The 13,004-nt window shown below is 45.5% G+C and overlaps 1 protein-coding gene across 2 annotated transcripts in view; it reads left to right on the top strand.

Annotated features, from left to right (window-relative positions):
* ANOS1 (anosmin 1) overlaps nt 1–13,004 on the top strand; it is a 420,145-nt gene that overhangs the window by 388,218 nt on the left and 18,923 nt on the right. For both annotated transcript variants that reach the window (XM_085622286.1, XM_085622285.1), the window contains exons 11-12: nt 1,047–1,218; nt 10,930–11,150. In XM_085622286.1, coding sequence (XP_085478412.1) covers nt 1,047–1,218; nt 10,930–11,150 — 393 coding nt within the window. The remainder of the gene's footprint in view (nt 1–1,046; nt 1,219–10,929; nt 11,151–13,004) is intronic.

Here is a 13,004-nt window from a genome sequence, read left to right as displayed (position 1 = left end):
ATGGGCGGAATGCTTGCAAACATTTTAGCCACTGTTAATAACTAAAGACATGTTCTTGTCACTCTTGAGGGGAGCAACCCGACGAAAATTGGGGCCTGATTTAGAGTTTGGCAGATGGGCAGGGCCGGACTGGGAACCAAAACTGCCTCAGGCAAAGTACTCGTCCGCCTACCCCCCCCCACCTCCGGGGGTGTTGGGGGTGCAGCCGAGCTGTTTGCAAGGGCCGGATTCGGCTGATTTCGTTACAGTTGCCGATATTGCAGCTTTGCTGCAAAAACAGCCCTGTAACAAAATCGGCCCCCAGGGGCCCAAAATCGGCCCCCAACCCTGGCAGCCCACCGGGGGAATGCCCGGTGCCCACTACGGCCAGTACGGCCCTGCAGATGGGCTACTCCATCACAAACGAGACGAATATCCCATCCGTCGTACGTATTACAAGTCCATTATATCCTATGGCACTTATCATGTGGTGGACGGGATATCCGCAAGGGAGTAACATGTCCGCCGAACTCTAAATCAAGCTCTCAGTCTTTGGTCCGTGTTCCAAAAGTTTCTTTGTCTATAAATATGCTGGTGCTCAGGGTTGGATATTTTTGCCTTGGGGTGCACTTGAGATGAGGGATGAAGTTTAGAGGGAGAGTTGGCGCTACACCACTCTAGAACATGCTCACATCAAAAGGTCTTTTTAGGGGTTGTCCAAGTTCATCATTTGGAGATGTGTAAATCAACTCCCTTCTGTATTTTATGTGGGTTAATCACATCCCTCCTCGCGCTGCACTCCTGTCAAGGGCATAGCTCCAAGTGGTAGGAACTGGTTTCTTTGATGCTGTCTCACTGAGGTGAATACATCAAGTGTAAGAAATATCTACCCCTCATGAGTAATATTTCACGGCTGTAATTAACATTGACAGCATCTCCTTTCTCCTGTGTTTGGAAGTATTATATCTGCAGTTACTGTGCATGTCAAGTGAAGCATTTAAATGCGTGCCAACCTTCTGCCTTGTAAAAATGCACCTAAAGTAAAAATATAATGTTTCTCCGTCTAGGAAAACTACATAATTCTTCAAGGCTTAACGTTTTCGTGCCAATATAAAGTCACTGTTCAGCCAGCAAAATCAAAAGGACAAATGAAAGCAGAGAGCATCTACTTCACTACACCGGCCTGCTCAGCTCTGAAAGGAAAACATCACAAGCACCTCAGCTGTCCGCCCGAGGAAGGTGAGCGGGAGATTTGAGGCGCGGAAGCACGCGGGCATTGATCTGGTATATTAATTGGGGGTGTGCGAAATTCATGCCATTGCTTTCATGTAGTTCTACGAAGTGATGGGAGAGTTCCGCATAATTACGCGTATTTTACGCAAAATGCAAGTGTGGTATCTAATGCTATATTTTAGCTCGAAATGCGTCCCCATGTCCAAAATCATTTTGCGCAAAAAAAAAAAACATGGCACCCAGAACGCAAGTACCAGTAGTCGCTCACATTGTGGCCTTCTTGTTCTGCGCTACTGCACTATAATTTAGCTTTCTAGGCTGCGCTTTTACCTGACGTTTGGATAAGGTGAAATTTCGAAAAAATCATGTAACAGGGGTAATGTGAAATTCCCTAAATTACACAAAACCAAGCTGGCGTAATTGAAATTTCACGCAGGTCTAATACTTATGGAATGTGAGGACAGCCAGAAATCACACTTTGTGGGGCTTTCTATGCCCAGTAGCAACAGGGCTGCGCTTGAGGTCTTTACCAAATCGCAGTTTGGTGTTAGCTCGTGGTAGTGCCCCCATGTGGCGGCTTGCTGTTGCTTTGATGCAGTGCCAGGCTTGTTCCTTCATCATCTGTAACATCAATCCATATGGATTGTGTGCTTTGTGGAACCAAACACATACAATGAGCCATTCCATATAACAAGAATACATCTGATACCTAAAACATAGCAGAAATGCAAATTGCAGGGTCGATTCACGAAGGAGTTGAAAATTGGTGTATTTTTCTTTTGCCAGATATCAATTCCATACAAACAGCTCATAAATAAATTACAGTTTTCAGTCATAACATTTCACGATTTCACAGTTCTTTAGATCCCCAAAGTCAGTCAGAGTGCTAAAATGTGGCCTATTGAGGTCCATGTTATCTGCCCATTTAACTGTCTCATGGAGTTACTGATACAGGGCGTAACACAGGCCCCCGTGGTGCTCGGGGGCCCTTGAGCTGCAGGGGGCCCGCTCAGCACAGTACTCAGGCCTGAGAGCTCTGGAGTAAATCCGGAGCGGGGGCCCCTCAGTGTATCTTGCAGGGGGCCCCCCCCTCAACGTTCGTTACGCCAGTGTACTGATGCTGGGAGCCCCAAGAAATTCTGGAGGGGGTGGAATTACAAGAGGTACCTTAAGTTCCACACAACATGCAGAATTACCATGGAAATTGGTAATTCCAGTCTTAAATTGCCTGAAATTCCTCAGTTCTCTATTGTATTTCACACAAGATCCCATCTGCTTACAGCAGATAGTCTGTGAGTGAAACAACACAGATCTGTGGAGTATGGATATTGTAACCCCAGTTCAGCTGGTCTGTTTATGGACGTTTCAGGGGTAGCGGAAGTGACATTGCATGCCATGCGGCCCCGCCTGATGTCACTGGAAGTGACATCACAAGGCATTTGACCTGAAGACATCACGTGACCTTTGGACCACACTAAATCAAAAGAAGTGAGATTGCATGACCTTTGGCTTGGTGCTACCACAGGAGGTGATGCATCTAAGTTTTGGTTACTTACATCACACACAGAGACTGGAAAATCTCTACAGATAGAATAAGAAGTACCCTATAAACCGATGTACTTCAAATCCTATTGAAAATGCAGCTACATACATTGTTTCAGGTAGTATCTTCCGATATACAATTAAGATAATGTAGCATTGATTAAGGACCTATCAAATAGTGTACAACAATGGAAAATACACTAGCCAAGTTGAAATCAGCCATTATCAATATTAAATAATTCATAAAATGGGAAGGTTGATGGGCCTATAATGTTCAAAACACGTTCTTTATCATTTGTTCTAGAACCTAGGAGTGCCATGAAATTAACCCCTTGCGTGCTCATGACGGAACCACTCCGTCATGAGCCACGGGCGGCGTGTGCTCATGACGGAGTGGTTCCGTCATGCTGCGGCCGCTCCGCCCACGCGTCGCTGATTCCCCGCCTGTGCGGGCGAATTAACGAGTGGACGGAGTCGTGATGGAACCACTCCGTCATGAGCACAGCTCGCCCGTGACTCATGACGGAGTGGTTCCGTCGCGAGCATGGCGGCGCCGCGCTCACCCCGCACCCCCCCAGCGCCGCTGCAGAATTCGCACCGCTGCCAAGGGGTTAAATCTGTCTTGGAGCGTAGTTAACAGTGCTATTTAATTCGGGTCAAGTTCTCCCAGCAATCTTCCTTTCCATAGTAGACATACTTCTAAACCTGTGGAGCCATTAAACCTTTACATGTTTACTATCATTAATTTCTTCTACAGAAAACATGCACATCACTGGTACAGTACTTGAGTTGATCAATAAAATGCTTGTTCTGTATTAGCATAACTTACCAGCAACTAACATCTTATCTAACATCCAGAATGACCAAAGGCATGAATTCTTACTTTACAAATGCAGATGTTACAGTCCCCATTTAAAAATGACTCAGTTAATCAATGCTCCTAAAGTAAAACTTTCCACATTTTCAAAATCCATCACACATACAAAAACAACGAATCATATGTGTGTAAATAAGTGTATAGAAAATGTTACATAAGGCAAAGAAAACTACAAGTTGTAGGATTCACGTCATCCATACTGGTAGGCACTTTTTGAAGAGTGCTTGGTCTGGAGAAGCACAAACTCAGGGTTCAGACATAATACAGTGCTTTAGGGTTGACTTTAATAATACACATGTATTTCTACCCAAACAAACTTTTCTCTAGCAACATCGGGACAGAAAGGCTGGGAAAAACCTAACTTTCTAACCTGTACCATGCAGCTCTTCGATGTCAGTTCATAGCTCACTGTACTAGCTTACGAATGTAACTTATGAACTGCACAGTCACAACAGAATCCCTGACAAAAGTAGTAACCCACTGAGATATCCACATAAAATATTATTCTTTAATATACAGGGTACATGTTCTTTGCTACAGGCACATTAACTTTCTGCGCTACCTTAGATACGTGAAAACTGCCACTAGACAAAACTCCCATCTCTCTCCAGCAGGTACATTAATAAATCACCAGAGTTAACTTGACAGTTTTATTGTTGCCCAAAAACTGTTGAATATACAAGATACTCTGCAGTACTTTTAAAACTGCTACAATGTTAGAAAACCTGCCCCCACTAACAAAACCTGGCCTCCACCCTTCCAGCCTCCTGGGGAAACGCCTGCCCGTCGCCTGATGCCCGGTATGGCCATTCCGGCCTTGGTGGTGTTCAAAACAGACAATGTCTTGTTGGCTAATCCACCAGCACTGACCGGTGCACTCATGCTGTGGCTGTTAGACATAAAGCAATGGCAATTAGTTTATTTACATTACCTAAACGATGGCTAGACCACTAAAAGGGTTGAACCTAAAATGTGTGCTTTTTCACAATCATTTCTGAAGTTTTGCAGTAGGGCATTTGAAAATCTTGTGGCAACTCCAAAAACAGATAATCTTATCTTACTTTACTTGTTTTTTCTGTTGAGATTTGCCCATGGCCCGCAGCTCACAGGAGTCTCAACGACTGGCAGCATCACAAGGGGATTCTAGTCGAGTCGATGTGATGACTCACACTCACTCTGACACTACCTTCTCGGTGGCCGGTTCAAGGTTCAATTGTCCGACTCAATCAGAAAGTAATAATTAAGTGAAGCAAGTCACTCACGGCCATGTTGGGACTGGGTGTCTACTCTCGAACTTGTGGTGAAGTCAGTCACTCACTCTAGTTATGTCCATCACCCATGCCACGCAGCAGGCATGAGACCGACTCTGACTCCTAGGCTGCGCCGCGTGCCACACTCTTTGCAGCAGGTATATTAACCATCTGCACTACCTTTGATAAGTGAAAACGGACACTAAACAAAAATTCCCTCTCTCCTCAGCAGGTACAGTTATAAATAATAAACAGAGTTAACTTGACACTTTTATTGTTTTCCACAAACTGCTCAATATTGAAGCAACTTTGCAGTGCTTTTAAAACTTATGCACTGCTACATAACCGGCCCCACTAACAGAACCTGCTTTCCACCCCTTTGGCCTTCCAGGGAAATGCCCGCCCATCTCGCGATGCCCGGTATGACCATTCCGGGTTTGGTGATTTCAAAACAAACACTGTCTTGTTGGCCAGTCCCCCGGCACTCACTGACCGGCAGTCAGTCTCAGTCAGTCAGTCTCACTCTCACACGACCTCACCTACCCTGGGACCGCCCAAGGTCTGAACATCTGACAGTTAAGTGAAACAAGTCATTCATGGCCCGGTCCCGAACTTGCGTTGATTCTAGTCAGTCACTCTAGAGCAGGGATACTCATAGTACGGCCCGCGGGCCGTCAGCGGCCCGGCAAGCCTTCCTTGGCGGCCCGCGGACCTTGCAGACATCGTACCTGTGCATGCACAGACGGTTGCAGCAGCGTGGAGCTATGGGGGCCGGGCCGGGTGATTCTTTTAAAAGCCATTCACTTGTTAATAAGGCTTTGTTGTATTTCACCTCTTCTTAGCGCCCCTGCATCTCCCCTCTGAATGAGTGGAGATGCAGGGGCGCTAAGAAGAGATGAAATACAACAAAGCCTCATTAACAAGTGAATGGTCTTTAAAAGACTCGTGAAGTACTTGGGTGCGGCGGCTGTGTGCGTTCCAGGAAAGCTGACTCAGCTCGGGGTGAGGTGACGGACAGGGGGCGGGCGGGGGGGGGGGGTGGGTGGAGGGCGTACAACTGAAAGGGCACACAGTGGCAAGAGAACTTTCCAGCTCTTAGAACACACATCCAGTCTGTGTCATGTATAATAAGAACACAAATCCCTTCAGTTAGAATACCAAATATTTATAGAAAATGTCAGTGCACTCAGTATCTGAACATCACGTGAAAGCTTCGGACCAGGAGAGTTCCAGTAGTGGCCATCCTCAATCTGAATACAAGTCACCTCAGCCTTTCACTCCTCTGAAGTTGATAGCAAGCATCATTAAATCAGACAACCACACTTGCAGCACAAGCGTGCACTATTAAAATCCATATTCATTCGACATGGTGTATTAACATACAAAATGTAACCAGTTCTCGAGTCAAGTGACTAATGCAGTTTACTCGGGTCGGGGAATCTTTAGTGTCTGGTAATACGGGAAGGGGAGCTTCCAAATTAATAAAAAAACGATGCCTCCTAAGTTTTATGTTTAAATATGTCCTCCATGTCACTTCGTTTCCACAGCTTTCTGGTGACAATTGTCATTGTCAAAAAAGAGGATGAAAGATAAAAGAAAGAAAATCGTCTGCCCAATAAATTAAACATCTTCGAAAATATTAAATAAAGCAAATAGAGTGCAAAGCCTGTAAAAATGTCGCCACAATGGGGCGAACCAATCCTACAGCCTGGCACACACCGAGCCCACAGCTCCCTCCAACGGCCTGCTCTGGGGCTGTGGAAGGAAGGAGGAGTGAGCTGCAGAGAATGAGTGAGCTGCAGAGAATGAGTGAGCTGCAGAGCACAGGGGAGAGCCACAGATAGGAATGAGGAACTAATTGAGAGAGGGGGAGAGAGATAGAGAGAGGGAGTGAGACAGGGAGAGAGAGAGGGAAGGAGAGAGAGAGAGGGAGGGAGACAGAGAGAGAGAGAGAGAGGGAAGGAGAGAGAGAGAGGGAGGGAGACAGAGAGAGAGAGAGAGGGAAGGAGAGAGAGGGAGAGAGAGAGGGAGGGAGAGAGAGAGGGAGGGAGAGAGAGAGAGAGAGAGAGAGAGAAGGAGGGAGACAGGGGGAGGGAGGGAGACAGGGAGGGAGACAGAGAGGGAGGTAGACAAACGCAGTGAGTGAGGCAGAGGGAGAGAGAGAGAGATAGAGGAAGAGAGAGAGGGAGAGGGAGAGTGATAGAGGGAGAGTGATAGAGGGAGAGAGGGAGACAGAGCTAGATAGATAGATAGATAGATAGATAGATAGATAGATAGATAGATAGATATGTGTGAATGCCGGGTCTGGTGGCTCAGTGGACGAAGGCGTCTGCTGCAGGGGCCTGTGTTCAACCTCATGGTCACCGTTTTTTTTTTTGCTCTAGCCCCGCCCCCTCCCCCACTGACCCCGCCCACACCGGTGCGGCCCTCGGCCACAAACCACACTGTAAATTTGGCCCCCGAGAGAAAGTTTGTGAGTACCCCTGCTCTAGAGTCTTGATACCCAGCACCTAGTCAGCAGTCAGGATTCCGACCCTGAGGACGCGGCGCATCAGCGTGGCTTTTACTGTTGCCTGTGGACCGGCCAATAATTTTTGTCAGGGCTTTCATCATTGGTATCTCTTTCATGCACTACGGGATTGATGGCCCTGGGACTGAGTCGGTGGTCCCAAACACTGTGGTACGCATACCTCACCAGGCATCACATCTTAGGCTAAGGTAGGGTGCAGCAGGTGTGCGCTTGTACTTACACACACGTTCTGCTAGCTGCAGCATGTGTAGTTAGTTGCTGTCAAATCCTGCTCAGCCATACTGCACGCTCTTCGTGCTCATTCGCTCAGCTTCCTGGCTCAAGCCCACAGCCTATACGTACACAGTTTCAAATCAAGGACTGCACCAAATGGTCCAGCCCGTGGTCACCATACCAACGAGTGAGACAAGTTCTCCCAGGTCCACCTTGCAGGCCATCATGATGTCTCTGTAGGCAAAGCTTTAACACAGCACTGCAATTAAGCTCAGATCACACTGCAGCTGATTTTATGCCACCAGAGTGCTTGACAAATAGCCAGGGGTTGCAAGAAAGGTGGTGGAGGTCGCAATGGGTGGCTTATGGGTCGCAGATGCAACCCCTTGGGGACCCCTAATTGGCATCCATGCTTCTATTGCCAGCCAAAATCAGGATTACTGGCGGACATGTACTCCGCTATAAAGTGAACATTCATAGGGCAGTGATTAAGTGCATGCAATTCAAACAATGGCGTAGACTGAAAAGGGGGGACATTTCTAAAGAAGTTTTCTGTTTCACAAAACTAAGGCACAAGGTGTGTTCCTGTTTTTCTTTTTTTAGCCTACTTTTTCAGAACATTGGAGTGAAATGTACTAAACTATGACTTTATAAATAAGATATTTTGAGTATACATGACTACGGAGGCACAAATATCCGGGAATAAATTTACCTCAGACACATTCTCCCTAAAGAGGGACACCTGTTCGGCGTGCGAATTATCACTCCCTAAAATTGTCATAGCCCTTGACCCTCTAGCTACGAAGAATAGACAATAATCAACATTAGTCTTGGCAATTGTAGGATCACAGAAAATTATTTTATAAGCAGATGATATTTCATTGACCCTTTCAAAGTCGGCATATTCAGTTCCTAATGTAATGACTCAGTGGTAAGAATTTTCCCAATTCTCTGGTATCGCGTCAAACTGGTCAAAGAGCAAAGTCTTAACAATGTCAAGATTAGGACCAATGCTTTTTTGGAAATTCAGCCGATTTGATGGGTGTACATCATACCTGGGGAACATGGTCAACATAGTACTCTGGGGCAACATACAGCCACTATTGACAGAAACAGTAGTTGACATGTCAAACTTGTCAAACCTGCAACTTTCCCTCTTGAAAGGTGCAGCCAGTTAAGCTGATGGTAGGTTTGGCATTGAAATATTATTTTTGCAATGCTGTCACTACCAATCCAAATATCACAGTGCCAGAAATTACCAATGTCATTAGAAAATTCATTTATGGCCTGGCCAGGATTAAAGCACTCCAGGCTGCACATGGCAACAGGGAGCCAAGGACTGCACCCACCTTATGCAAAAACATGACTTCTAGTGCACAAATTGGCACATATGTCATGGTTATTAGCCAAGAGCACAATAAACCAATGTGGGATCAAATTTAGGCACAATTACTATTTGAAAGGGTGATCTGGATTTAGTGTATAGTGATCCCTTTATGACCTTAGAAAGGTACTACCCAATTATGCATGCAGCAGGCCATTCCTGGTGAAAAGTACACTTGAGAGCGTAGAACCCTGCATACATCTAAATGCTCCTTTTAGGGACACCACAGGACTGAGGATTTTAGGGAAAATACTTTGTCAGGAGCTTGGTTTACATATCTTTGCTAATCATCTCTGAAATAGACAAAAATCATTTGCTATCCTCAGAGGTGAAAGTAATCTTACACTTTCACAAATGTGGAAGTACAGTCAATTGACCTGTTATACACAGGCCAGATTGCGGACCCAGCCCCCAAAAACACATAGCACATCCCTGATACGGAAATATGTCAAGGCCTGGGGACAGCATAACAGAGTAGTTGCAGGTCTGTATAGTACCGTAATAAAAACCACCATCTCAATGCTGACAGTGTCAACAGTCAGATTTACATGACAGAGAGAAACTAGGTACTCAATTCGAGGATGATGAATGGCAGGATTTGCTATTCATGCATGACAAAGGGACAAAAGGCTCAGAAAAGCCAGACAAACATTTAGCTATTTCAAGATTTTACCTTAATTACATTGGTCAGCAAAAGATCTACACACAGCACACAAGTCCAAATTCAAAAAGTTGAAGATGTGACGTAGAGAAAAACGACTTTCTACACATTGTCCCAACTTGATACAATACTTGACACATAAATGGACTACAGTGAATTTCATATGATCAACACTTAAATTCTACAGCTTCTTTACCCATGTTACATGATCTGTCTGACATCCCGGACATATCCACACACTGGAGACAGAGACTTGCTACGATACTCTGAGTCAACAAACCGTCTGCATTTTACATCTGTGAAAATCCCCAGAAGTTCCTACATATATGCACTGGTACCAGAAAGTGGTGACTGTGGCTGAATATGAGAAAACTATCTATAGACTGCCATCTCAACTTCATATTGGGGCATTTTGTGAGACACACAAAGACAAACAACAATTATTTCTGCAGCATCATGCTTGGATGGTGAGCATTCAGTTTCTCAATTTACGGTACCTACCGTTCTAAGAAATCTAACAGAAAATATTACTGGATAATACCTTCCCTCTGAGACCTTACCTAACCCCTTTGCCCACCCCACCCACTGGCAGTACAAGGAGGACATTTAGTACACTCCCAGTATGTCTCACAACTTAGAAATGATGACCATTACATTAAGGAATGCAGTAGATAAACAGTGTCAACCGCATTCATTACAGCACCACCACACAAAAAGTGGGAAATGATTAGACAAAACAGACACTAACCCTAAGAGCAGAATAAGATTCTTTTGTGGAGAATATTGTGATGAATGGTGGGAAAACCTTGAGAATAACGATTAGAGAACTAAACTACATCAAAGATATGAACACTAAACATTCTGTATACCCCAGTTCATATGACAGACATTATTGCTCCTGTGAAGCTTTATGGGTAATGCCTCATACCAGCTGGAGAGTTACAGCACAATCCATATACAATTTAAATATGAATGAGTTCATGAAACGTTCTGTTATAGAAACAGTTTTTTCTTTTAAAATTATCGATAAAGATATTTTATAATAAATTCTATAATCATAGGTAAAACAATATATCGCCCTCTTATCTCGGGTGCATTGACAGTCAACATTGGAACTACCAAAAGGCCAGTCAGTTGACAACAAAAAGCCTTAAGAAATACTGTTGACAGCAAAAGTGCCCTTTGCTTACAAACAGAATATGTGAATGCCTATAAACCAATTTACTTGACTCTTTTTCCTTGTTGTTGTGTATTTCACAGTGATTGTTCTACCCAAAGTGTTGGCCAAGCCAGAGAACCTTTCTGCCTCCTTCATAGTACATGAAGGCAACATCACTGGCCATTTTTCCTGGAAGTTGTCCAAGGTGAACCTTCATCAGCCCATGACAGGTTTTCAAGTGACGTGGGCTGAAGTCACCACAGAGAGCCGGCAGAACAGCTTACCAAACAGCATTATTTCTCAGTCACAGATCCTGCCAGCGGTAAGCTGTTTTCAGTGTTTTATGTTGGTAGTCACATGCTTGCATTGTATTTGTGAATTGAAGGCTGTATTGACCACTGACAATTATGATTTCATTTCAAAATGTGTTACTTTTGTATGTATCACACTGTGGAGGATCCATGGACCCAACAGATCTCTTGGAGAGATCTGATTGGCTGCCACCATATCACCAACAATGTGGCGACAGCCATCTTAGGACTCGGAACTCAGTTCAGAGTCCTAATAAAATGCAGAAAAAAGACATAGGGGTCAAGGTAGGAATACCCTGACCCCTAGCCCTCGTAGTGGGGTCCTAGATAGGGCCAAAAACAATTTTGTGTACATTTTTGCCACAAATTCAGAGCAACCGCAAATTTGTGGCAACATTAAAAATAAAAACCAACTGCCTCCCACTCTTCTTTTGAAAAAAAAAAACAGGGTAGGCCAGGGCCCGGTGCAAAATGTTTATTTTGGGGAGCGGAGCGCATGGCCCCCTCCTCAAGCCTCTGTGGGGCTCAGGGACTCATCTCCTGGGGCCTAGGTATCCCTCCTCCAAGTGTCTTATTAGGACCCTGGATCCCAACCCCCTGGGTGGGGCCAAATTCTATACAAAAAAGGAGAGGGGATGCGTGACCCCCTACCTGAGCCTTAGAAGGCCCCAGGGGCCCAATCCCCAGGACCAAAATAAACTTGAAAATGGACGGGGATGCATGGCCCTTCTCCCCAAGCCTCAAAAAGGTCTAGGGACCTGGTACCCCTGGGCAGGCTCAATTATTCTGGCTCAGAGAGCCCTCCCCTGGGACAGAATAGATTTTCTGACTGAACCTGCGCAGGCGGGGAAACATATGTTTTGTTTTGCTAAGTTGCCCGGCAGGAGCAATTTTAAATGTCCCGCCAGGCGGGAGCAAGCATGCCTTCCCTTCCTCCAGGAGTGCAGGCTGGGAAGGCTTATCTGTTCCCAGCCTGTGGGAGATTTGAAATTGCTCCTATCGAGTGAGAGCAGACTTCCCTGTGGGCAGGGAAGCAGATATTTCTCCTGCCCAGAAGGAACTTGCAAAGACAGTGGCTCCATCTGGTCAGGAACATTGTCGTCTCCTGCACCATGTGAGGAGCCGGTTGGGGGGCCCTGGGGCTCCACTCACAGCCCCCAACTTGCTACCTGCTCGGTACCCCGGATAAGCACTGAGCACCCACCTATGATTTGGACAAGCCCCAGGGATGGGGTCCCCTTTTAATTAAAATTTGGCCCTAGGGGTTGGCATAATCGTGGCCTATTAAGGCTTGTGGGGGCTATAAGGTCCTCCTACCCTTCAGCCGCAGCCCATGCAGGGTGGGGGGGATTTTCACAGATGACGGGGGAAATTCATTATTTAATTTTCCCTTGTGGTTGTCTGTCGAATACCCCCCCACCCCGGCCCCAGTGCTTTTACCTGCATGGGCCGTGGCTTCTCCCCTTTTTATTTGCATTCGGCCACGGGCGCCCCTACCCTGCTTAATTTTCTCATCAATAGTTTCATTGCACATATTGCAGTGATTTTATCAATGATAACAAAGGAGATGTCAAGAGTGATGTAATATGTGGCATAATGAGCCCTGCATGGCCAGGGAGCGATTTATAGTTACCTTATGGCATGAGTTATTGTTACTTGAGAGAACTATAACTGATGAATTTTAGTGGTTTTGTTCATTTAAAAGTTACGTTGTCACTGGAATTGTCACCAACTATAACGTTACAATAACCTTTGATTATTCAGTCAATAAACCCCACCCTTTTCTTTACTCTTAACCTCCATTTAGTTCTTCCCTCCCCTGAACCCCCAAAATTATCCTTACCTCCCTTTACCTCTACCCACTT

The sequence above is a fragment of the Triturus cristatus genome, chromosome 8 (genome assembly GCF_964204655.1).
Source record: "Triturus cristatus chromosome 8, aTriCri1.1, whole genome shotgun sequence".
In the NCBI taxonomy this organism is placed as follows: Eukaryota; Metazoa; Chordata; class Amphibia; order Caudata; family Salamandridae; genus Triturus; species Triturus cristatus.
This window is presented reverse-complemented; position numbering and strand designations above follow the sequence as displayed.